Here is a 24,545-nt window from a genome sequence, read left to right on the forward strand (position 1 = left end):
GTATGCCTCAGTACAGCTCCTATGCTTGCAGATGGATTTGTTACTCTCTATAATGGAAACTTAGGGCATTGCAGTGGTGCTGACATGAAGTCAAAGTGTCCTGTAAAGATCAGTGAGGTAGACTACAAACAACCCAAAGCAAATCAATGTATTTTGCAGCAATTTATGGAGTATTTTCTACACTGGAGCAGGATTTGTCCCTCAAAGAGCAAGCAGCTGTGTGGATGAACAGTGAAACCAGGAAGGAAAACATGGAGCTGAATTGCTTGTTACTTTTTCTGTTCACAAGTATGTAAAGCATTTTACTAATTACAGGGTGGGCCTGCTATACAAAAAGAGTTGTGCATTGACTCTGTCCAGGATTTAAGGGAGGAGTTGGTTGGTAGAAGTGAGGGCAGAGAAGATTTGTTAGTCAGATTATATTTCAATGCTTTCTGGTTTAGTTTTCATAAAATACTGAAAGTCTTTATGCTGAAACCTGCCTGTGATTGTTTAACCTTGACTCTTGTTTAATGCTAATAAATTTTACAGGATGTGGCCTACACAGAGTATACATAAGTAGCTTACAGCAGTCTAGCTATCTTGTTTACTCAATAGCTAGGAAGCCTATCTAAGTGTGCTTTCAAACTGGTAATCTAGCCACTTTCAATTAGTTCAAGATACTGGAATGATTTCATTCTGTTTGAAGTTGTTTTTTAGGTTTTGGAATATAACAGCAATTTTCTTTATATTATTTTTGTTTTATGAGTAGTAGAAATAGGGAACCACCCATACAGTTTCACAGTTGGGGTCTTTCTCTGTTACAACAGTGATGTGCTAACAGTGTATGAAGCAGCCTATGAGTTGCTATTTCAGTGGGAGTTTGGCTTGCAAAAAGGGTTTAAATACGTAAAGATCAGTAATGTTACAACACATATAGAGCAACCTTCTTTTAAAGTTTATATATAACACCTGGTCAATTACTTTTGTGGGATTTTTTCTCAACAGGCTTTAAAGATCTGCATAACCCAATCTGGCTCTAAGCAGAAACTATGTGTAGAGAATAATTCCCATTAAATGCTTTTGAGTAGTCTAGTAAATTGATTTTAACTTTTTAATTAGATCCTTGCTTTTTAGCAAAGAAAATAAACTGTTATTGAACTAAGAGTATGAATACCTTGCACAAGAAAAGATAGGTTCAAGTCTCTTTGTTTTATAACGCAGTTCTTTTTGTCTGAATCACAGTTTAATCCTGGACTATCATTTAGTACTTGTGTCTTAATTAGACAATCCATAAACTGTGGATAATATCTGTACCTCAGATATTGTAAAGTTTATTAATAGAAGTCTTTAATATCCTGGATGAAAATTATATAGATTTCGGTACCCTGTAAAATTCTACTCATAATTCAATATGACATTATTAAGAGGAAAAAAAAAGGGAAAGAATAGTAGTGAAGTTATACAGTAAAGTAAATTTGCAACAAATTGTGAATTCACACCATTTCCTTTGTAAGACCTCACCCAAAAATGTACCACTGTAAGTAAAACCTTCAGAATTATCAGATGTTTAATTCTCCATTATCAAACAATGTAGTCGTAGAAATTTCTTTTTTCATTGTTCTGTATTGGGTGGCAAAACTGACTAGAGATCGCATCTTTTGAAGATTGGCAGTATGAAAGAAATAGCCCTATTAGTAGTTTTAAGCTGCACAATCTGCTTTGACACCAGAGAATCTGCTCTTCTTGCTAGAAAAAAAAATTTGAAAAAATATTGTGATTATTCCTCATAACATAAAATTTCTGCATTCCCTCACCAAAAAAAAAAAAAATCATTTAGTATGTCTAAAGTCTGGTTTGGTCCATTGTGTCACACATCTCCCTCCTTCATGCAGTGGTATATCTACTTTAAGTCTCACAACATCATAGAATAATTTCTGCTGGGAGGGACCTTTAGATGTTATCCAGTGTACCCCCTGCTCAAACAAGGTCCAAGTTGATGAGGTTCCTCAGAAACTTCAGCTCAAATGTATTTCTAACATTGCAATCTGTAAATTCAAACTGAAAGTTCAGGTTGTATTTAGTTAAGTATGTTGACAAATTAAGTAAGCTATTTTTAGAGAAGCCTGTTACTTTTGTACCATACGAAGAGCAAAAAAGATATGACTATACTGAATAAAAGCATCTAACGGTAGAAAGTCATGAATCAAGAAATTCTAAACTGCTAAAACTTACTTTATCCTTCAGTGTTTGGGATGAGAAAGAGAACTGTATGCAGTTCTTTGACTTTCCCTTTGAAGCTGCAGTGCACATAATTAAATGTGATAGCAGAAGGCATCTAATGCAGCACTACTGCCAGAAGACACTACACTGATATTTGACAGAAAAATACATGCAGCAATATTACTTAACCTATAATTCAAGAGCTAACAAGCATTCCTCTCACACCAGGTTCAGAGGATGTTCAGTGACTAGGTACCAATACTTTTCTCCTCAGATTCAACTAACAGAGTAGGCATGTTTGAGAAAATTCAGAATTCATCTGTTGAGACTCTTGCATACAGCACCATCCTCTTACTTTTTTATTGTTATATATATAGTTCCTTGCAGTCCTCCTTGTTCAAGCATGTGTTTGTTTTGTTTTGGCTCTGTTCTGTATAAAGACCAGCTGGCATGCTTGAGGAAAGAAAATCTCATTTTGAGCAAATGGCTTCCTGGTTCGCAGCTGTAAAGGTTTCAGCATCACCACCAAAAAGGATCTGCATAAGAAGAACAAAAATGTCATACAGAGGAAAACCACTTGAGGTTTGAACCATACTGACTACATATTCCAACAGCAAAAGATAAACACATGAAAACACAATTTGGGTAACATAAATTACAACAGAAGTACAGGCTGTCCTGAAGTGATTACACAAGACATTAAGGATGTGCTCAGAGAGTCAAGGATACCCTAAAAAAACACACCAGAACCACTCAGCTTCAAAGTCACTACTCTAGCTAGCTGTCTCCAGAGCAAGATTACCTCACTGCTACAACACTGCCGCAGAATATATGGACCCAGTCAGAAATCAATATGATCAGACAAAAGCCGTTTACTACAAAGCCTTAACTCTGTACATAGTATTTCTTACATGCACTTACAGTGATTTGGCGTATTATGATTGGATACCTGTCTTGAAGACCCTTAGTGACTAACACAATTGGTTAAGCACAGGTGTAAGAACTTGACCTCGAAAGCTTGCCAACAGTCCACAGTTCTCATAACTCAGTGAATTCCAGCTTCTTCTTATCTTGCTTGCTTAAGCTTCCTCAGGCCTCTCATGGCCTTGCTGTGTCTTTCAGGATTATTCAGAGTTTATGTACCAATTATCCATTCTCCTGTTAAGAACACTGCCTCCACATCTCCCCCTTTTTGATGTATGTTTTGAATGACCCTACTTGAGCAGGGGATCTGGGCTAGATAATATCTCCAACATATGCCAACTAGAGGCTGCTGGGCCTGCCCCTTTTTTCTTCTGTATGGCTCTCTGATAACAAGGGAGGCCATCTTTCACATCAAGGTCTGGCATGGCATGTGTCCCCACCGCTCCACGCCTGCTGGGTTGCAGCCAACAGCGGAGCTAAAGGTTCTTCTTGGTGGCAAACACAGAGGCCAACCCAGTCTTGCCCTTGATTGTGGTAGCAGGCATTTGGTCAGCCTCTGTCCTTGCACCTTGTTGTCAATGCACAGTTTCACCTGCTTCATCCAATAACAAGTTGCTACTACAGCAAGGCACACACAAATTTACATTAGCAGAGTAACTATTACAGGGTGCAGCACCATGTTGAAGATGCTGATGGCAGTGAGGGACTAGCCAAAGAAATTCCTTAGTAGTGGAATTCTCCCACCCTCTTAATTTGTTCCATTACCTGCTTTATAACACTACCATTGTATTAAAATCTTTCTAGCTTTTGCCTTAGCATTTTCTAGCAGCTACTGCAAATTTCCATACTCTAACATCTCTTTTACAAGTGACAAATCTATACAAGGTGTAGTTTCTTATTAGCAACTGGCTTGTAAATACAGGTGGTTTTATACACAAAATCACAGCCTCTAATAATAGCTACTTTACAAGCACACGTATTCAGGATTTTACTTTTCGGTTGCCCCCAAGTGATGTTTTGCAATCATTTGTTTTTCTCTTCCTCCATCTCATTCTGCTTGGGGTAATCACGGTCAGCTCCTGTAGCTGAGGCATCAGGTTCCTCCATTCGTCTGTCCAGCTCATGGCAAGGCTTGACAAACTTTGCAGGCAGTCACCATGGACCTGTAGGCAGGAGGACACAAATATACCCCCTCCTCCAGGTTATCAGTTCTTGAGAAGCAGACAGGTTAAACTGCACATTGTTAACAGCTGAGGAGTTTGCTGCATCATTGCCCTTTTTGTTTGTTTGTGTTTTTTTCACTCCTCTGCTCTGGCGTCCATCTTGGCCATTCCACTAGTGGAGCACCTGGAGCCGAATCGGAGGGCAGCTTTTGTTTGGTTTTTTTTTCAAAGTCGCTCACTCTGCTTTGCACGGCTACAAACGCCGGCCTGCTCGGCAGCAGCTACAGCTGCCTGCCTGCTTCAGCAGCAACCATAAATACCTGCCGGCAACTGCGCTTTTGCATTAACCCTTTCTTGCCCGAAATGTTAAACTGCTACCCGTTAAAAACTTTTACATGAACCCAACAAAAAAATACACAGAACACCGTCTGCCCTCAACACACACACACACACACACACACACACACACACACACACACACGGGATCCCACAAGCACGCTCCACACAACTACAATATTTGAAGCACAAAATCCAGACAATCATTACTCCCACTACAGTCCCACGTACAGAACATGGCACAAGGACCCTGTGGAGATTAACAGGAAACCAACTCCGAGAAGCATCATCGCAGTGCGAAGTGGCAGGCTCAACCTTAGCGGGCGTCCCCGCAGAGGCTCTGCCTCCCCCACATTGCATGAGGCCTGGGCTTTTATACTGACCAAAATGCACACTCATTTCGACACAGGTGGCCAGCTTATGTTGGAAGAAGTGGCCAACAATATCTATAAAGGTCTCCAAAGGTCGATAGAAACATGGACATACTTATATTTACCAACTTCTAGTGCATGAGTATCACAGAGAGACTGTATCAAATGAGTTGTATATGGGGTCCCAAGTCCACGGTCTGTCACAGTATGCCCAATACCCCTGATAAGAACATACGAGAGACCTTCCCACCACCGGAAAAGTACACAATACGTCTGTATCCCACGCTGGTCTCGCTTCCCTGGAGGTTGGGGGGGGGGGGGGGGGGGGGTTTGTTTTTTTTTTTTCGTTTTTTTTTTTTCACTTTAACGTAAAAAAGGTTGCTCCCTTCACTTTAAGAAGGACTGAAAACATCCGTAAAACAGATGTCCTAAGCTCAAATTTCAATTCATTCAGTCACTGACAAGGGGGGTGTCCTGGCTCTCCTTGGGCGGTGCTAACTCTTTCGGGGTTTCACCCACTGAGCTGGCACCCACCGCAGACCAGAATCTGTAATTACACACATATAACCTCGACCAGTTAGTTTTACTTCCGCAGGACCTTTCCAAATGCTGGTTTCCAAATCCTTGTACTGGACCAGAATACCCGGAGTTTTAGTCATATAACCTGAACCTAATGCCTGACCATGTATTATAGCAGGGGTGTCATTAAAGTCTCCTGTCAATCACAAAAATTCATAACATATACAGCTTTCTGTATCCTTGCTACTGGTGTAAGTCCTTCTTCCCCCGTTTTTTGTTTTTCCCAACAACTGTTTCAAAGTTTGATGTGTTTGTTCAATAATAGCTTGTCCTGTAGGAGAATGAGGAATACCAGTGATACGAGAAATACCCCAAGTATTCACAAATTTAGAAAGTGTTGAAGAGGTATAGCTAGATGCATTGTCTGTTTTTAGCTGTAAAGATACTCCCGTAGCTGCAAAACAACCACGTAGATGTATGATCACATGGCATGCAGTCTCACCAGCCAGGGAAGTGGCGCAGACAAAGTGAGAAAAAGTGCCAATAGTAACATGGACATATTTCAATTTCCCAAAAGAAGGTACATGAGTAACATCCATTTGCCAAAGCTGAAGAGGCTGGAGGCCTCGAGGATTGACTCCAAGGCCTATACCTACTCCTTGGCCTTGACAATCAGGACAAGATTGCACAATGCCTCGGGCATCTGTTAGGGACAGTCCAAACTGTTGAACTAACATTTTTGCTGATTGATGGAAGAAGGCATGGGATGCTCAAGTTTGTTGAAAGATATTTACAGAGGGTCCTGCCCATGCTGGGGCAACTAATTTATCCACTTTGTTATTGCCTTCACTAAGGCTTCCTGGAAGGCCTGAATGACTGCGAATATGCATAATAAAATATGTACATTTATCAGTATTCACAAGATGTAATAAGGTTTTTAACAAGATCCACAACCTGTGATTAGCGACTTCTTGTAAAATTGCCCTTTCTATACATTGAACAATGCCTACAACATATAAAGAATCACAGACAATATTAAGAGGGGTGTCAGGCCATTGCTGAAATACTGCAATAACAGCACTTAGCTCTAGTGTTTGTAATGAATCAGAAAAATGACTAAGTATCTTCTGCTCTTTCCAAACATCATCTGTTTGCCAAACATATCCGGCTGTGGGACTGATTTTGCTTGCATCTGTAAAGACAGTTAATCCTAAAACAGGTTTACTAGAATAAAAGGTAGCATCTTCAAACTGATTATTCTTTAGCATTGTAAAAATCTTATGAGGTGGAAAATGTATATTAAGAGGAACAACAAAATCTATCAGAGCAGACTGAAAAGCAGAGCTAGATTGTTGTGCCCGGTCTAACCATACCCTGGTAAGTGGCAAACAAATTTGTGATGGATCACAGCCCATAATTTCCTGACAACGTGAACGACTTCATACAATCAAAAGAGCAAATACTTCTAACCGAGTAGTTACAGTTTTATGTAATCGATAAGGCAGGAAAATCCATTCTAAAATGCATAAAGGATGAGTCTTTTGAAGATCCCACTGTGCTAATAGACTAAATGGAGGATACTCACTGTTGACAATAAAAAGAATAACCTGTAAATCTGGATTCCATTGAGAAGCATAAGAGGTAGTGATTTTGTGTCGTCGCACAGGGTGGCTTCACACTCACATTCAAGTTTCCCAACGGGGTTCCATCTTTTTTAAACTTTGAACGACATTCAATTGTCTTGTGGCCAAATGTGTCACATTTAATACATTTGTCTGCAAAACCAGTAACACCACCCTGAGGGGGGTGGGTTGCTGAACTAATTTTCTTTACAGTACACTGCTTTTTAAAGTGTCCCATCCATCCACAATTATAACATCTCATACCTTTAGTACCCCCATGATCACCCTGACCTTGTTGTAGAAGGGGTTTAACAGCAGCGGCGAAGGCAGTAGCCATGTATCCAGCCTTTTCCTCTGCTGTGCCCACTTTAGAACATGGATCCATCATTTCCTGAAGACCAGCAGATTTTGGCAAACCCTGCAAAATACACTTACAAGCAGGGTTAGCATTTTCCATAGCCAGAGACATAAGCATCGATTCTTTAGCATTAGATGCCAGATCAATACTCTTTTCAATAGCCTCTGTCAATCTGTCAATAAATTGTATATATGGCTCAGTTGGTCCCTGCTTTACTGATGTATAGGAAGGATTAGGTTTCCCTGCTTCTGGCACAGCTTTCAGAGCAGCTAAAGCCAATTGCTGTGCTTGCTGTAAAATTTCAATTTTCATATGAGCTCGTACTCCATCAGGGTGAAATTGTCCCTTTCCCAGTAACATTTCAGATGAAACACCATGCAAAGGGTGATGAGGATTACACTCTGAATTCTTATCTGCAGCTCTTGCAGCAAGCTCCTCAAGCCCACTTTTAAAATGTAGGAGCTGTGAAGGAGTTAATAAAATTGCAGCCCCTCTGAGACAATCATTTGGAGTTAGAACAGTACTAGAAAAGAAAGCAGATAACATTTGCTGTGTATATGGGGAAGACAACCCATACTGAGTAATTGCTCCCTTAATTTCTTTCATAGCTTTCCAGTCCATAGGAGTCCAGACAGACTGTCCCTGAGTATTTATAATAACAGGAAATGCAGCGGGAACATCTATCGGTAAAACAGTACCGTCTATGACTGCATCCTGAATGCAGCCTCGCCATCTCATGGCACTCGGATTAACTTTATTAGATGTAGGAGTCGGTGCTAACGGCACATCACAAGGACTGATCTTATCTGGTTTTCCCGGTTTTTCTGGGGCTTGCTCCCTCTCCTCCCCCAATTTGTCCAGACGGTCTCGCAAGTCCTGCAATTGTTTATCTAAGGATTTTGTCCATTGTCCCCAGTCCCACTCATTTTGCAGCTCCGGTGGGAGCGATGCAAGCGGTGGTGTAGGTGGCGGAGGTGGGTATTTATTCGGAGTTACACTCTCCTCCTTCGGAGACTCCCACCCCGGCAAAAAATCGTGATTAAGTTTAGGGGCAGTACCAGCACGAAAAGGGTTGACATCAGTTTGTTTTGGCTGCTCAGTAGCCGCTACTGGCTTCCGAGTATCAGCTGGAGCTACCGCCGATAAAGGTGCTGTCGACACAGAATAGGGGGAAAGGCGGAGGGTCCTCAAACATTCGTATTTTACGGCGCGCCGTTTTTTGGCCAGAATGTTTTGTGCCCGAAACAGGCGACACTACCATGGCTGTAGCGCCGGGTGCTGAATCTAATGTAGGTGCCGACCCCTGCTGTTGTGAAGGCGAGTCAGCGAGCGCTGTAAAAGCAGATTTTTCCGCCTCTTTCTCAGCCTCTATTGCGGCTAGAGTCTCTTTCAGTAGTCGCCAGGGAGCAGCGAGAGACTTCGCCTCCTTAGACTCACAAGTAACTTCATCCCACAGGTGTGCCCCAATTTTTTCCCAAGTCCCGAGATCAAAAGCTTCATTAACCCCCTTGATCAGCTCTTTTTCTTTACTCCAGAGCAATAGTCTTTTTAACAGATTATCGTCATATTCTATCCCTCTCACTGAGAGGATATGCTGGAAGAGCTTAAGGATGGCCGTTTCTCCTTTACTTAACTGATTCCCCATCCTAACCCTCTTCCAGACCCGTCGGCTGTTACCTTATTTACACTGTGTAGTGTCTTCCGGGCTCACAAGGCTCCGTTCCGAGGCGTCTACCTCCCGATCCTGGTCCTGCCGGATCGAACCCAGCCGACGTCCCTGCGGCTCCACGTTTTCCACTTGCTTCGGTGCTTTAATTCCTTCAGCTTCAATATGAAAAACGGGGGGGAGGGGGCACGTTGGGCGCCAATCGCTGCAGAATATATGGACCCAGTCAGAAATCAGTATGATCAGACAAAAGCCATTTATTACAAAGCCTTAACTCCTTATATACTATTTCTTACATGCACTTAACAGTGATTTGGCATATTATGATTGGATACATGTCCTGAAGACCCTTGGTGACCAACATGTAATTGGTTAAGCACAGGTGTGAGAACTTGACCTCGAAAGCTTGCCAAAAGTCCACAGTTCTCATAACTCACTGAATTCCAGCTTCTTCTTATCTTGCTTGCTTAAGCTTCCTCGGGCCTCTCATGGCCTTGCTGTATCTTTCAGGATTATTCAGAGTTTATGTACCAATTATCCATTCTCCTGTAAGAACACTGCCTCCACACAACACCTCCTTAGAATTAATTTTGTGATTAGTTCTTCAATTTCATGAGATTGTTAAATGGATGTTTGCTGCCTCAAGATGGGAGTCCTGTGCTAATAAATGGTTTTGTTAATATCTTTAGCACAAGGAGGCCGGACAAGTTATTCCTAGAAAAGGGGAGTGCTTTTCTAAGCTAAATGAAGAGCTTAGATAGCAGAGCAGGCAGTTAGGGAAACTGGTAACTGTCAAAATGGGCCCTGACAAGAACACTTTTCTGACACAGTATGAGCTCTAAAGTATGTTAAAGGACCAGATTAATGAATATGAGTCACTGTTTCTCAGGTTTTCAGTTTGTAATGAAGATTGAAGATGTTCTACTTACAAGGTTTTCAACATGTAATGAAGAGTGATTATACTCTGTTTACAAGGAGGTAAATACTGCTGGAAGTATTTAAATTCAAATTCAATTAGTTTTCAAAATCAAAATATAAATAAGTTTTAAATAGTATACAATTAGAGATGCTACTTCCACAGATGCTTCCAAACCGATTTAACCTTGCATCTCTTTCCTTTTGCTCTGAGCAATGCAAAGCCCTTCTGTGTGTGTACAGTGTATTTTGTCCTAAGTTGCTGTTACTTTGGCGGACTTTCAGTTATTTTATTGCATATTCATTCCATGTTCAGAATCTCTTGGCAATTCCTGTACATTCGGTCTCCCTTTTCTACTTCTGGTTAAAGCTTGACACCAAAGTTTGTAACTAGTTTTTTAATTTATTATTTTGCTTTTGCAAAAGAGTGTGCAGTTGAAAACCTGCTGGAAAACTTTGAATAATGAGTTAAACGTAAGCCTCGACATATTTCATTTAAGTTTCAGGCAAAACTGAAGGAGTTTATCTTTTGTTTCCTGTTGGCATTTAACAGTTACTTTCTTAGATTTTAATGCTTTCAAATGCGTTAACCTAATTCTCATTGTTCCGAGTCTGTATGCAGTATTACTCATTTCCGAAGGAGATGTTCAGTTTCAATTTAGCAGCACAGTCAGTTTTTTTTGGTGTATGACAAACCCTCGGAAGCTGCTCTGCCTGCTGGGGGAGCAGGCCTCATAGCGCTAGTTTTAGTGCGCCAGCTTTGCTGTACCCTGACCGCAGATAAATGCTTCCTCCCCCGAGATCCCTGCAAGCTCAACGACTTTGTCCTTATTTGTTAGCGCCGCCGGTGGTCGCTCCCCTGCTGTGCCCTGCCTTCGTTACCAACAGACGGCACGACCGACGGCCCCACTACCGCGTTAGCTAAATGTCTGGCGTGGCTTGTGGCGTTCCGGTGACGGCAGCTGTCCGACCCCCGCGCACTGTGACCGGCCGGGCCCTCCTCGCCCGAAAGAACCCCGGCCTGGCCGTTAGCGAGCCTCGGGCAAAGGACAGCGCGATCCCCACGACCCAAAAACGAGAAGGAAAAGCTGGCGACAGGTCTCGCCTCTTAGCTACGTGTGGGGCTGGCGGGTGAAAGAGAGAAAAAGTCCCCTGAACCCCCGCCGCGGGAAAGGACCAGAGGCAGAGGGGCATTCTCCCGCCCAGCGCCGCCACGCTCCGCCACGGGGATTGGCCTGCTCGGCCCCGGAAGGTGCTGCCGTCACTTCCGTGGAGTCCGCCATCTTGTCAGCGGTTGTGGGAGGCTGCGACTGCCTCTGTAGTCCGTGGTCTGGTGTGGTGTGGTGTGGCGTGGCCCGGCTCGATCGTTCGTGAGCCCTGCAGGCCGCGTGCTGCCGCCCTGCCCCGGGCTTGAGCCGCTATGGCCAACAACAGCCCCGCCGTTGGCGCTGGGAACTGCCAGGGGCAGCAGGCGGCCCAGCACCAGCCTGGTGCCATCCCACCGGCCCAGCAGCAGCTGCAGAGCGGAGCCCCCAAGCCGGCGGCCTCAGGCAAGCAGGGCAATGTGCTGCCGCTGTGGGGCAACGAGAAGACCATGAACCTGAACCCGATGATCCTCACCAACATCCTCTCGTCGCCCTACTTCAAGGTGCAGCTCTATGAGCTCAAGACTTACCACGAAGTGGTGGACGAGATCTACTTCAAGGTGAGCCTGCGGGCCGCGCCCCGGGCTTCCCGGGGCTGCGCTGGCGCTTGGCCTGAGCCTCCTCGTGGTGGGGGTTTTTGAAGGGGGAAGACTTTGGTTGCTTCTGGTTATCTTTTGCCGCGTTGTCCCTTATCGTGCTGTAAGCGATGGGAGCAAATGTATTTTTTAGTGCTTGATTGGGGTATTTAACGGTGCTGTTTTCCTTACAACACAAACGTGTTCCGCTTCGGATTTGAAATAGCGGAGTTCCAGATTATTAATTGGGCAGCGTGAGCCTTGGCAGTGGGGATGAAATGGCCGTCTGAGGACCGCGCTTTCATTTGAAGGGAGAGGGGACCCGATCTGCATGTCACTTCACAGACGGGCACTGCGCGCAGCCCAGGAGCTGCCGGCGCCCTGTAACTGCGCAGAAGTGATTTCAGCAGGAGTTTGCATGTGGCCTTCTTCCTCAGTTAGAGGTCAGGATCCCCCCCTCGCACCCAGTCAAAAACCTGTTCAGTTTAGTGCTGCTTTTGATATTAAGTAGGCAGTGCTGGGGATATAACTGAACTGTATCCGTGCACCCATGTCTTGGTTCTTGTTTGTTAGCAGGACTGAATCAGTTTTGCAACAAGGCTTCCATCAAGCCAGTCTCTCAGGTGGAGGTATGCATAATTAATACTCATCAACACAGCAACATTCTTTTTTTCTGATAATGAGAGCAAAACTTAGATAATTCAGAGCTGATGTCTTCAGTCAGCTGTGCTTTGGTGATGATTGAGGTGTTTTTGTCGGGTGAATTGATTCTGCTTGATGTTACTGTGCCAGAGGGTTTAAGTATACTTGGAAATAAAAGGTAGCCTTTTTGTCTTATTTAAGCAGGGCAAGTCTAGTTACTTTGGGCACTGTCATTAAAAATAACTTCTCAGAAGTGTTTTGAGATTTTTTTGCATTGTTCGCACCTACTTATGAAGACAGTGCTACTGTTTTTCATCTCAGTGGTAGCACTTCTCTCCTTGCCTCCGTCATTTGGAGTGGACTACTCAGTTCTCCTAATACTTAAAGTAACATCGATTGTTGACAAAGCTTCTCTTCAGTTAATTTACCATATGCTGCATATTAGATAAATCGTTATTACTGTCAGAATTGAAAGCAGCAAAGTTTATTTTTGCAGTTGATGGCCAGTGCTGAATTTTTTTTAGAAGAAACCTATTTCGAGAAAATCTGAGAGCTTCCAGTCGTTTACAGGGACAGTTTCAGGGTAAAAATATTTTATGTGATTTGTCTTCTTAGTAGTGATAGAACTTAACTGCAGTAGGTCATATAGTTCATTTGCTTGTCTCAGTGTTTCATTCCTTAAGTGTCTTAAATTGGGCAACAAATTTGATAAACCATTAAATATGTGCTTATTAATCCAATGTAAATAAAGGTTGTTTACTCAAATTGACAGTTTATTCTGTGTGCTAAATAAAGAGAAAGCTCAGCTGCTTACTTAATAGGTGTGAGGGAGAAGATAACCTGATGGTTAAGGTACTTCACTGGTGTTCAGATGATTTGAGTTCTGTTCATATTTCAAGATTTTTGAACAATTGCAGACTTTCCCTCCTTCCCCTTCCCCCTTTCTCCTTGAATGAGCACCATGCCCACTGTAGCAGCTGTATTTTCAGGTGTATTTGTTTGGGAACCAATATAAGTGCCTCATTTAAAAAAACTGAGAATGATGGGTGCTGGCTTATTGGGAGAGATGATCTTAAGTTATGCAGGCAGCTGATGATAGGGACCATCTTTGAAGGTATGGATTCTGTCCAGGTGTTTGAATATATTCACTTGTAGTTCTGGTCTTGTTTCAGTTCTCTTATCTGCAAAGTAGATGACTTTTGTCTTTATCCCCGATGTTAGCACCATGTGCATGCCTTTAACTTCATTTAATCTGTATCTTCCAACAAATTAAGCATATACAGCAGTCTTTGTAGCATCAAAACTTTAAGTACTCTTTTGTGACATTATTGTAAGGCCGCCTGTCTTTTTGTTTGTTTTCTTTTTTAACCATATTTATTTTGATTGTGGCTAATAAGTAAAAAAATGAAAGCTGCCATTGTGATAGTGTTGTACGTGATCCTTTGACTAAAAAAAACTTTCTATTTCCTGTGAGAGGCAAATGTGTAAAAAATCAGAAGGATATGCAGTATTGCTTACAAAGTATTTCTGAACTTCTTGTATGATGCAAATAATACAGGAAGTCAAGTGGATTTTGATTTCTGCAATACTGGCATCTCACAAGAAAAAAAAAACCCAGGCAGTTCAGCAGCTCCAGCCGTTGGCATATCTCTGGTTTCAGGTGATCGTGCACTTAGTTTTGTTTCAAGTATTGTTAAAGCGTTTTGAATGTAAACTACACGCCACAAAATCTTATCCGAAATCCATTGTAACACTACTGTATCGTTTTTACTTGCTTTTTAAAGTTGATGTGTTGACAAAACATACTTGCTTATTGAGTCAAATGTAACTTCTCTGCATTTCACAATTTCAAATATAGCTTGAACGCTTTCATAGTTCTTAAATCCCTTGTGATTTATTGTCAAATTTGTGGGATAGTGTTGGGTAACTGTGTTTGTGCACTCGCCTCTAAATGCATTTTAAAAGACTGGAATTGGGGAAAATTTATTCAATTAGTACTTAGAAACCATTTTATCCAAGAACATCACTGCAGTGTACAGAAAAAGACCCTGTCTTTTTCCACTACACTTGATGGACATTTTTCTTTTGCCCTAATTGTAGGTGATACTTAAATCTCTAGCTAAATTCATGGAATATGACTGTGAGACTGTAGATTTTGACTCCTTTACGTGTCATCAGCAGGTGTTACTAAACTTGGTTAGGAGATACTTTAAATGAAGGTAATCGTTTGGTCTCCATAGAAAATGGTAATGATGCGATTTAGTCATAAAGTACTTGAAAGTACGTGGAGTGTAGAGTAAACATGGATGCTTGCTTTGGGGGTGGTTTTTTTTTGTTTATAAACTTAATTTGTCTAGCTATAATTTCTTAATATAATTGAAAAACCCAAATGTTTTGCTTTAATGACAAAGCAGTCTTGATCTTCAATTTTGCATAAGACAAGCTGTTTATGATTGATTAGGATATCCGTTGTTTACATTAGATTTGTATAAAACATTATGGAGATTGAAACTGTAATTTTATTTTTTCCCACCAACTCTTTCAGGTTACGCATGTTGAACCATGGGAAAAGGGGAGCCGAAAAACAGCAGGCCAGACAGGGATGTGTGGAGGGGTAAGTAGAAGTACGTGCCTTCTTACATTTTTCTGTCTGATAAATTTCTTAGCATAGGCCAAAACTTGTTTGTATGTTGGCTCAGTCCATAGATGTAACAATGTTTATTACAAAGAATTGATGTGTTCCCCATGCTTCCAGAGCTGTGGGTACAAGAAGTGTTAGTTTTTCCACATAGCTCTGTTTGCAGATATAGATTTCATCCTATGTTAGTTACAGAGTCATAGAATTCTGGCTTGGAAAGGACCTTAAGGTCATCTACGAACCCCCCTGCAATGGGCAGGGATACTTTCTGCTAGACCAGGTTGCTGAAATCCCCCTCCAGCCTGGCCTTGAACGCTGCCAGGGATGGAACATCCACCACTTCCTTGGGCAACCTGTTCCAGTGCCTCACCACCCTCACAGGGAAGAACTTCTTCCTTATATCTGACCTCATCTATAGTTCTCATATTCTTTTGTAGAGATGGGGCAATGTCTTTGACTTTTGGCGTTTTCACCTAACTTTTTTCTTCCGAAAGGTGCGCGGTGTTGGAACCGGAGGAATTGTGTCTACTGCCTTTTGTCTGCTCTACAAATTATTTACACTGAAACTCACCCGTAAGCAAGTGATGGGCCTTATAACTCATACAGACTCCCCATATATTAGGGCTCTTGGATTTATGTATATTAGGTAAGTATCAATATAATCAACTAATGATTAATTTAATATACAGAAAGCTGTATTAAGTTTCTGCATTCTTTTTGTACTTAAAGGTACACACAGCCGCCTACAGATCTATGGGACTGGTTTGAATCTTTTCTTGATGATGAAGAGGTATGTCGGCGAGGGTAATAATTCATTTTCTTTTGTTTCTTCTCATGTAACTGCTATAGATTTAAACATTCCTTGATAAGGTTTTCTGTAGTTTGAATGTTGCAATGTTATGTTCTTGTTATTTAATTCGTTAGTGCAAGAAGCAGGCCTGAGCTGGGACCTGGGTCATTAAGCTTAGGTTTCAAAGATTTAACAGAATTGTCTATTGCTTAGGATGTTTCTGTGTCAAATACTACAAAGCCACATGAAAGAGGTTTATTAAACCAGACTACAGACAGCAGGCTCTGTGAGTGTAGCTTCCATGCAGTTTTTAGAAAAAGGATTTTTAAGCAAGGTATAGTAATACCTCAGAGTGCCAAATTTGTGTTTTGCATTAATGGCTGGAACAGGGGGAATTGCTGCTTAACATAGAAGAGTGGGAAGTACATAGTGGAAACGAAGACTGACCTTGAAAAATCCACTAAAATCTCTACGGTGGTTGTTCATGCCCAGGATTTTTTCAGAGCAGAAACAACCAGCCTAATTACTGTGTAAGGTGGCATTGTTTCTAGTAACCTTAATGTCATTGTTAATGGGGCAAAAACCAGAAAGAAACAGTGAAGAGACAATATTATTATGTGGTCAGATAGGAGTATACTGTTTGTACAATAGTTCTGATGTGTACTGTCTGGAGAAGCTGAGTAGGAGCTGCTGGCTGAGGTTGCTCAGTCCATGAAGTTCAGTATACTCTTGCAATTTGTATGTATTCAGCAGGTTTTACATTGCATCCTAGATTTAAGAATGGCACAGGAAGGATCACTTGCCCTCTTCAGTGTGACAGTAGGCATCTACTTCAAGAAATTTCAAATGTTGCAAATGATGTCCGAATGCTTTTATTCAAAATAGTGTTAATTATATCTGTATCTGACTGCCATGCAGTGTATTTATTTTAAACAGCTTCTTTCATGCTAAGTATCAAAAACACTGCCAAAGGAAACAGCTGTTATTTCAGGTAAACTTATGTTATTGTATGTTTGTAACAAAAATCCAAGCGAATTGAAATCTTGATTGCATCACTGTGATATCCTCCTTCTCCCCCAGGTGGTGCTAGTTAACATGAGCTCTTCTCTGCAGTGTGGTAATTTATGAGGAGGATTGGGCTGGCTTCATTTTCAGGGTCCCACAAACAGCTTGGTACCCAGGACAAAAAATTGATCACAAGTGTGATTCATTTTGCAGGTCTTAACTGGTTCGTTATTCACAGCACTTCTTGTAGTTTATGCATTTCAGTTCTTGCAGATACTGCTGATCAGTGTATATTTATTGTTTTTTAAAACCACCCAGTATATTTTTGGAATCAGTGTTTCTTTCCTAGCTGCTTTCAGTAGCTTTGTGGTATGTAGGGAAAAAGTGCTTGGGCTGCTTTTCTTAAGTTTGTTACCAATCCTGATCAAGCTCTTTAGGATAAATCAAATATATTTATATATATGGAATTACTTAAACCTACAGGACTTTTTTCCCCCCTCCAGTTCTTAAAATATGTGGAAGCAGTTCATCTTTTGTCATGCTGCTGTGAAAATCTTCCCAGGATACAAAGTTACTTTTTCAAAATGCTTCTTATGTTTATTTTGCTTAACTGTGCATACTCTCCAGGTGCTACGTTTAACTCCTTTTTTTCTTCTTTAGATCTCTGCAGCGATTATATTTGGAAAAACTGTATATCTGAACACTTAAATGTGTGTGAGTGCAAGCAGTTTTACATTTAGATTTTCTCTTCCTGTTTAGATAACAAATCTCACTTTCCTTGTGTGCTTGCACTATAGGTTTGGGACTGACAATAGCTGACTAACATGTCCTGAGCTGTGAGAGGGCATAGCAAGAAGGCCTTCATGCGGTAATGACCCTTTTCAGAGACAATGGTCATCATGGATTATGAGTTTCCAATTATTTGTTCATTTATTTATTTTTTTACGTTTCTAAATTAGAAACCTCACTGCTTCATGGCAGTTGGTTTGCTATTGCTTCCAATTCTGTTAGGATGCCATTTTGTACTAGAGGCTTTTCTGTGATCATTTTTAGATAGGCAATGATGTAGTTCCTAAATGATTTAGGCCACAGGGTTGGGTATGATGGTACGCAGTTGTACATCCACAAAATGGAGTATTAAATGTAGTTTGAGAGGACTTCTCATCTTTGTGGCATTGAGATAAAATACAAGATCATACTGTATAGCCAGACTCTGTAAGGGGATTTCGTGTTAATCTCTTCCTCAGCAGTTCCGTACCATCCAGATGGCTGCAGGATTAGTATGTGCCTGCATGCATATATATAAGGCCCATTCCCTTTCTGTAACATAGTGCCAAATTCGAAAGGTGCAGACTTTGAATTTTTCTGAGGAGATGTATTAGAATATGAGACAAGTAACTTTTCATAATCATGAGGCTTCAAGAGGGCAGTAGTGTAGCAGCATTTTTTTTTTTTTTTGGGGAAATTGGTACAGAGTATTTTTGACCATCAGGATATCTTTTTGCTTGTATTTTGTAGGACCTGGATGTGAAGGCAGGTGGGGGTTGTGTCATGACCATCGGGGAGATGCTTCGTTCCTTCCTCACTAAGCTTGAATGGTTTTCCACGTTGTTTCCAAGAATTCCTGTGCCAGTCCAGAAAGCCATTGACCAGCAAATTAAAAGCAGACCTAGAAAAATCAAGAAAGAGTGCAAGGAGGGAATGGAAGAAATAGACCGGCATGTGGAACGTAGACGTTCAAGGTCATTTATGTGTTAAAAGAATGTCAGAAGTTTCATACTGAACCTTGTGGTTACCAGAAACATGTTGTCTTTTCAGTGGGATAGGCTTTAAGGCAAAAGACAAACAGTTATGGATGCTAATGGATTAAAATAATCAGACAATATTTGGTATTTAAGATTAAATAAAGACTATTTACATAACATATAAATAGGAAACTAAAGAGGGTCCCTTAACTTCAGAAGGTGGTGTTTCATATTGAATATCTCTTGTTTTAAAAGGTCTCCAAGACGATCCATCAGTCCCAGGAGGTCTCCCAGAAGATCCAGAAGCAGAAGTCATCATCGGGAAGGTCACGGATCATCTAGTTTTGACAGAGAACTAGAAAGAGAAAGAGAACGGCAGAGATTAGAACGTGAAGCTAAAGAGAGAGAAAAAGAAAGGCGGAGATCTCGAAGCACTGATCGCACACTGGAACGAAGGCGAAGCAGAAGCAGGGACAGATACAGAAGCCGTAGTCGAAGTCGTGACAGAAAAGGAGATAGAAGAGACAGGGACAGGGAGCGAGAGAAAGAGAATGAACGGAGCAGGAAAAAGGAGAGAGATTATGATAAGGAAAGAGGTAGCGAGAAGGAAAAAGATCGCTCTAGAGAAAGGTCAAAAGAAAGGAAAAGTAAGGGTGATACAGAAGAGAGAAGACACAAAGATGACAAGGATGACAAGAAACACCGGGATGACAAGAGGGATTCCAAAAAAGAGAGGAAACATAGTAGAAGTCGAAGCAGGGAAAGAAAGCATAGGAGTAGGAGCCGAAGTAAGAACACAGGTAAGCGCAGCAGAAGCAGGAGCAAAGAGAAATCAAGTAAACATAAAAATGAAAGTAAAGAGAAGTCAAATAAACGAAGTAGAAGCAGAAGCAGAGGAAGAACAGATAGTTTTGACAAGTCCAGAAAACGAGACCAGAGTCCCAGCAAAGAAAAATCTAGAAAGCGTAGCAGAAGCAAAGAACGTTCCCACAAACATGATCACAGTGACAGCAAGGACCATTCGGAAAAACATGACCGTCGAAGGAGCCAAAGTACGGAACGAGAGAGCCAAGAAAAACAACAGAAAAACAAAGATGAGACTGTGTGAACTCTTTCAGAAGTGGATCACATTGAATCCTATAAATGTTTGATTAAATCCTGCTCATTTTTTCTTAAAGTTGAGATTGTGCAGTAGTTGATGAGCACTCTTCTCCAACCTCCCTCTAGGCTGCAGATTGTCATTTCCTATTTTGGGTAGGGAAGTGCCTTTGTAAACCCATTCAATGCATTGACGGTTTCAAACCATTTGTTTAGTTTAATTCGTAATGCAGAGATTGTCCTTGAATTTTTATTGTTCAGATGTTTCTGAAATGTACAGTCTGTACATATGTCCTGAAAATGTTTTAATTCCTTTGGCATGGTTGCCATGTTGGTTAAATTTGTATGAGGCAATAAACTGCCACTAATTCTACTTTGATTTTGTAGATGTGGAATTATGGGTTGTATCCTGAAGTTAGTGTGGCTGTGCTTTACACAATACAGCTTTTAGGGATGGATCTTGAATGTGTATTATAGCTGAGATATTTATGTGCGTACAATGTACATTGAGGGCTGCAGATCTAAAACTACCATGGATGTCCACTGTACCTGCTGTTTTTTTTTTTTTTCCCCAAAGCTTTTAAAATGTATTATGTTGATTGCCACTGGTATTAAATTGAGAGTGGACTTTCAAGGAGATAGTGGTTTTGATGCAAGGATCTGGACTATGTTGGGGCTTGTTTAGAAATTCTTTAGAAAGGCTACCTCAAGCAGACACTGTAAAGGTTGGCAGATGAGTACCGTAGCCATCTATGCATTTTATTTGTTTAAAAAAAAAAATCCATGTAAGCTTCCATATTACTTTTTTTTTTTTAACACACTTATCCATTTGTGGTCTTTTGATGTTTTTCATTGGCAGCTGCACTTTGTCATTTATGATAATGCTGGGCTAATAAAGGCACTGAAGGTTGGAAGAGGGAAGTAGGAAGAAGAAAATTATTACAAAGGATTTTAGTTTCAAGCTTCCAAAGCATTTTTGTAAGTGTAAACATTAAGAATGACCTGATAGTGTCCTTTTTTAAGTCATATTTTCTACAAATAGTAAGGGTTGCAGTTTGTGTTGAACATTTCATCTGGCAGATATATTTTTTTTTTAACAGATTGTTAGAAGCAAAAACCAAAATGCATTATAGAAAAAAAAGTCATATCATTAAAGTCCAAGTCTATTTGATAGGTTATTCTGATGACTTGTATACTGAGTGAGGAGAACCATCTGGAATAAACTCTCAATTAATTCGTTTGTATTGGGTGTCAGCTTTTCCCTGCATGTTCATTGCCAGCTGAAGAGTGTTTGGGTTCATCCACATTTCATTTTCAGTCTATGTGACAGTACACAAAATCTCTTATTCATACGAAGTACTTTGTGGGAAGATGTAGCAAAGAAAGAAATGCAGCAGTCCAAAGATAGGAAGAACAGTAAGTGTGAGACATTCACGATCATGAAGTGACCTGAAGGTAGACATAAATTGATATTTGTGCCTTTTTCACTTCTTTGTGATGCAGATCATTTAGGCGTGATATTTAAATATTAGGATTTTTTTTTTAAAACCTCCAGGAGAAAACAGGGCTTAAATTTCTAACTACATTTCATTCCATAGTATTCAAAAAAGCAGAAATAGCAAACTCAATTTTGTCTTCCTCCTGCTCTGTTTTCTGAGTTAGTCTTTTGTCACTGTCATCCTTAGCATTCAGTATTTTAATACTGATGTTCGGTTATCATCTGTTTATATTTTTGATACCTTGAAAGAAAGCTTACACTTTAAGAAGTTCATTTCATTGCAGTGTGAAACTAAAATAGTGAGCTGTCATTTATCATGGGAGGAGAAAAACTGTATTGGCCATTTAAGAAATGCCCTGGCTAGGTGACGAGAGCTGTCCCTGAAGACTGCCAGGGCAGTGCGTGGTTTCTGTCAAAATGACAACTGTAATTTACCTCTTTTGCCACTAGAGGCTTCTTTCGGCCTTGTTAATTTTGCCCTTCAGTTAAGAAGTTTCTGAAACCAGTATGCCCTTGGGCAGAGGCTGCAGCGCCAGTGTTCTGTCAAGGGAAGATGGACTGTTGATTAGAGTTCTTTCTTCAGCGCTCCTCCCCCTCTGCCATGGTTGAGAACTACAGTGAAAGAACAGTTTATTTTCAGGCAAAATCCAGTTATTTAAGAAACAATCTTTGACCTGAAAGTGGAGAGTGCCCTCTTACTGCAATTAATATAGTGAACATTTTGATACAACTTGTGCAAAGACTGATCTTCAACTGATGCATTTACAAGTGCACAAGAAACTGAAAAAAACCCAATTCTAAAAAGAAAGGAAAATTAATTGTAATCACAGTGTGTTTATTGAAGTTAAAAGTTTGTGGAATAAAGGAAAATAGGGAATATAGAAAAATAGTCAGTTTGAACAGTTGCTGTGTCTTGTTCCAGGAAACAAGCAGTTTACCTGGCTTTAGAGAGGATACTACTTAAATTGAGCTGAAAAGTGAGTATGATTTTTACAAAACAAAATATATGCTACCTTCAGGTTGAAAGAAAAAGATCTGCTTAAGGAGCCGCAAAACCAGAGGCACCAGGCAGTTTTTCAACAGGACCTGGCACAGTCTGTGCTCACAAGTAGTAGGTTTGGATGACAATTGGAATGCCATCTTGAATGGCAGTTGGCATCCAGAAGCCTTTATGTAAAAACCCTTTATATATTGGTATGAAACTCACTGGCTGTCTCTGAATAGAGAGAAAATACAGTGCCCTTGAAATCACTACTGAAAATTACCGTTATTTAACTGAGGTTGCACTGAGAGGTCTCTGTTTTGTCTTTATATCAAATAAACTACTGCACGTTTGTAGAAACCAATGTACAAAGCAATAGATACAAAGAAGTGGAAATTTATACAAAGCAGTCTGAAAATATACTGAACCATAGGCATTTCTGTATCATTACAACTTACACTAATTCAGTTTGGAAGGGACTAAGGGAAGTAATTTTATCCAATCCCCCTGCTCAGAGCAGATATAAGTAGATATACAACATGAAACATCAAACAATGCAATTAAATTATTTTCTATTATGCTATGCTGCAGGCCATTCAGAAAGAGCTCTTGTGTACTGCTCTTGTGTACTGCAGTAACAAAAATAACTACAGAGGGTGTATTCCTTAACCACAAGTAATTTATGCTCAATATTCAGGATTTTCAGAGTAGAAATAGCATATTCATAAAGCAAGGCTGCAAAAACCTCACTAGAAGAGAAAAAAGATAAAATGGTGTATCCCACCTACATTAAGAAAACAAAAAATATTTGGGACAAAAAAATATGCATCTTCAGACAAACATTTATAGCAAGGCAGCAAATCAGATTTCAGAGACTGTTATTATACAGTTATACAACTGAGCATTATGTCTGCTGTCATAGTCCCAAGCATTTTCTTACGCAGCTATAGTCAGACACCCTCTTTTTTGGAAAAAATGGTAACATACACTATTTGACTATGCCTACAGAACATTTTTCGTGTGTCTTGTGATCTTGGAGCAAGCTATTGCACTATGGGTTGGTCTTTATTTCTTTTAAAATACTGTCTTTAGTAACAATTGATTAAAAAATTCTGTGCACGAAATCCTTATGCAAGTGTAAGGGAGTTGCTCGCCTAACAGTCAAGTAGAGAAGATATAGCACATGATTTATATCAGAAATAAATTTTACAACATTAATACCTGTTCTAGCTAAGATAGCAATAGAGGGGTTTTATACTTACCAGGATAAACACTGTTTCTTTTTGGTTTTCAATTTTTATTGTAATAACTTCTTTTGTAAGCAGCAAATTCCACTAGAAAAATAATGGCTACTTCTAAAAATTATCAAATTATTTTAAAAACAGAATTTCAACAGAATATTTTTTCAATTACATTTCAGTGATGAAAAAAAAGCACTTCTGTTGATGTATTTTTGTTTCATTCACAAAAATACTGTTATCAGGGAAGCTGTGAATGCTCCATCCCTGGCGGTGTTCAAGGCCAGGCTGGACAGAGCCTTGGGTAACATGGTTTAGTGTGAGGTGTCCCTGCCCATGGCAGGGGGGTTGGAACTTGATGATCTTAAGGTCCTTTCCAACCCTAACCATTCTGATTCTATGATTCTATAAGTGTCCATATACTGCAACAACATGACTGCAACGATTAAGCATTTCAGACTCTTGATGGTGCAGTGTATGCAGGAATGTGTGCTATCAACAGAGAACGACTGAATTCTGAGAGCATTTCTTGCAGTCTTGCATTCCTTGTATTTTGAACTACTCAGTATTCACACTGAAAGCAACAGGAGCTGTAGGCACAAAATATGAAACTGAAGAAAGTATAAAACATTGTAGAACATTGAAAATATTTGCACTTAGGGGATCATGCTTCTGGTATGTGTTTTGTTTGGATGCACTTTTTGAGGTGGGGTGAGCTGAGATTTGGTACAGGTATGCAGATTGTATTACTTCTTCATTTTTCTCCCTGAATCTGCCTATTTATCCAGTTTCGAGCTGTTCATAGACTTTGAAAGGCCTTGGGTCCTAACAAATTATTTTTCAGTCACTTGTAAACAGTGCAAAAGTGCAATAGTAATGAAATACGAATGTAGAAGCCAGTGTCAGATAGTCTCTACCCTAACTTTTACTCTACTTTTGCAAAGAGCATAATACAATTCTTGAAAACAGTTTTAAAGTGAGTGGCACTCACCATTCCTAGGCAGTTGAAAAGCAGCCCAGTAAATATTAATGATTTACTTTGCGCAGCACATTTTGCCAGAACTTTGTTCCAGCCTTCACATGGAGACGAGCTCACGCAGATCCCTGCTGTGA

The 24,545-nt window shown here is 40.5% G+C and overlaps 1 protein-coding gene and 1 long non-coding RNA gene across 2 annotated transcripts; one reads left to right on the forward strand and one right to left on the reverse strand.

The window, feature by feature from the left end:
* Window positions 1-2,531: 2,531 nt before the first annotated feature.
* On the reverse strand, window positions 2,532-11,373 carry LOC130609793 (uncharacterized). The gene is made up of 2 exons (XR_008974873.1): window positions 11,254-11,373; window positions 2,532-2,738 (listed from the first exon to the last, which is right to left on the reverse strand). It is a non-coding gene; the product is annotated as an uncharacterized LOC130609793 (long non-coding RNA).
* A 70-nt stretch (window positions 11,374-11,443) lies between these two features.
* On the forward strand, window positions 11,444-20,087 carry PRPF38B (pre-mRNA processing factor 38B). The gene is made up of 6 exons (XM_057429014.1): window positions 11,444-11,781; window positions 14,984-15,052; window positions 15,571-15,722; window positions 15,806-15,866; window positions 18,390-18,613; window positions 18,872-20,087. Exons 1-6 carry the CDS (start codon window positions 11,497-11,499, stop codon window positions 19,722-19,724), a joined length of 1,644 nt encoding a protein of 547 aa, XP_057284997.1. The 5' UTR covers window positions 11,444-11,496; the 3' UTR covers window positions 19,725-20,087.
* Window positions 20,088-24,545: the final 4,458 nt, after the last annotated feature.

The sequence above is a fragment of the Pezoporus wallicus genome, unplaced genomic scaffold (genome assembly GCF_028554395.1).
Source record: "Pezoporus wallicus isolate ANWC-B61680 ecotype Strahan unplaced genomic scaffold, APGP_CSIRO_Pwel_v1 contig_593, whole genome shotgun sequence".
NCBI classification, from domain to species: Eukaryota; Metazoa; Chordata; class Aves; order Psittaciformes; family Psittacidae; genus Pezoporus; species Pezoporus wallicus.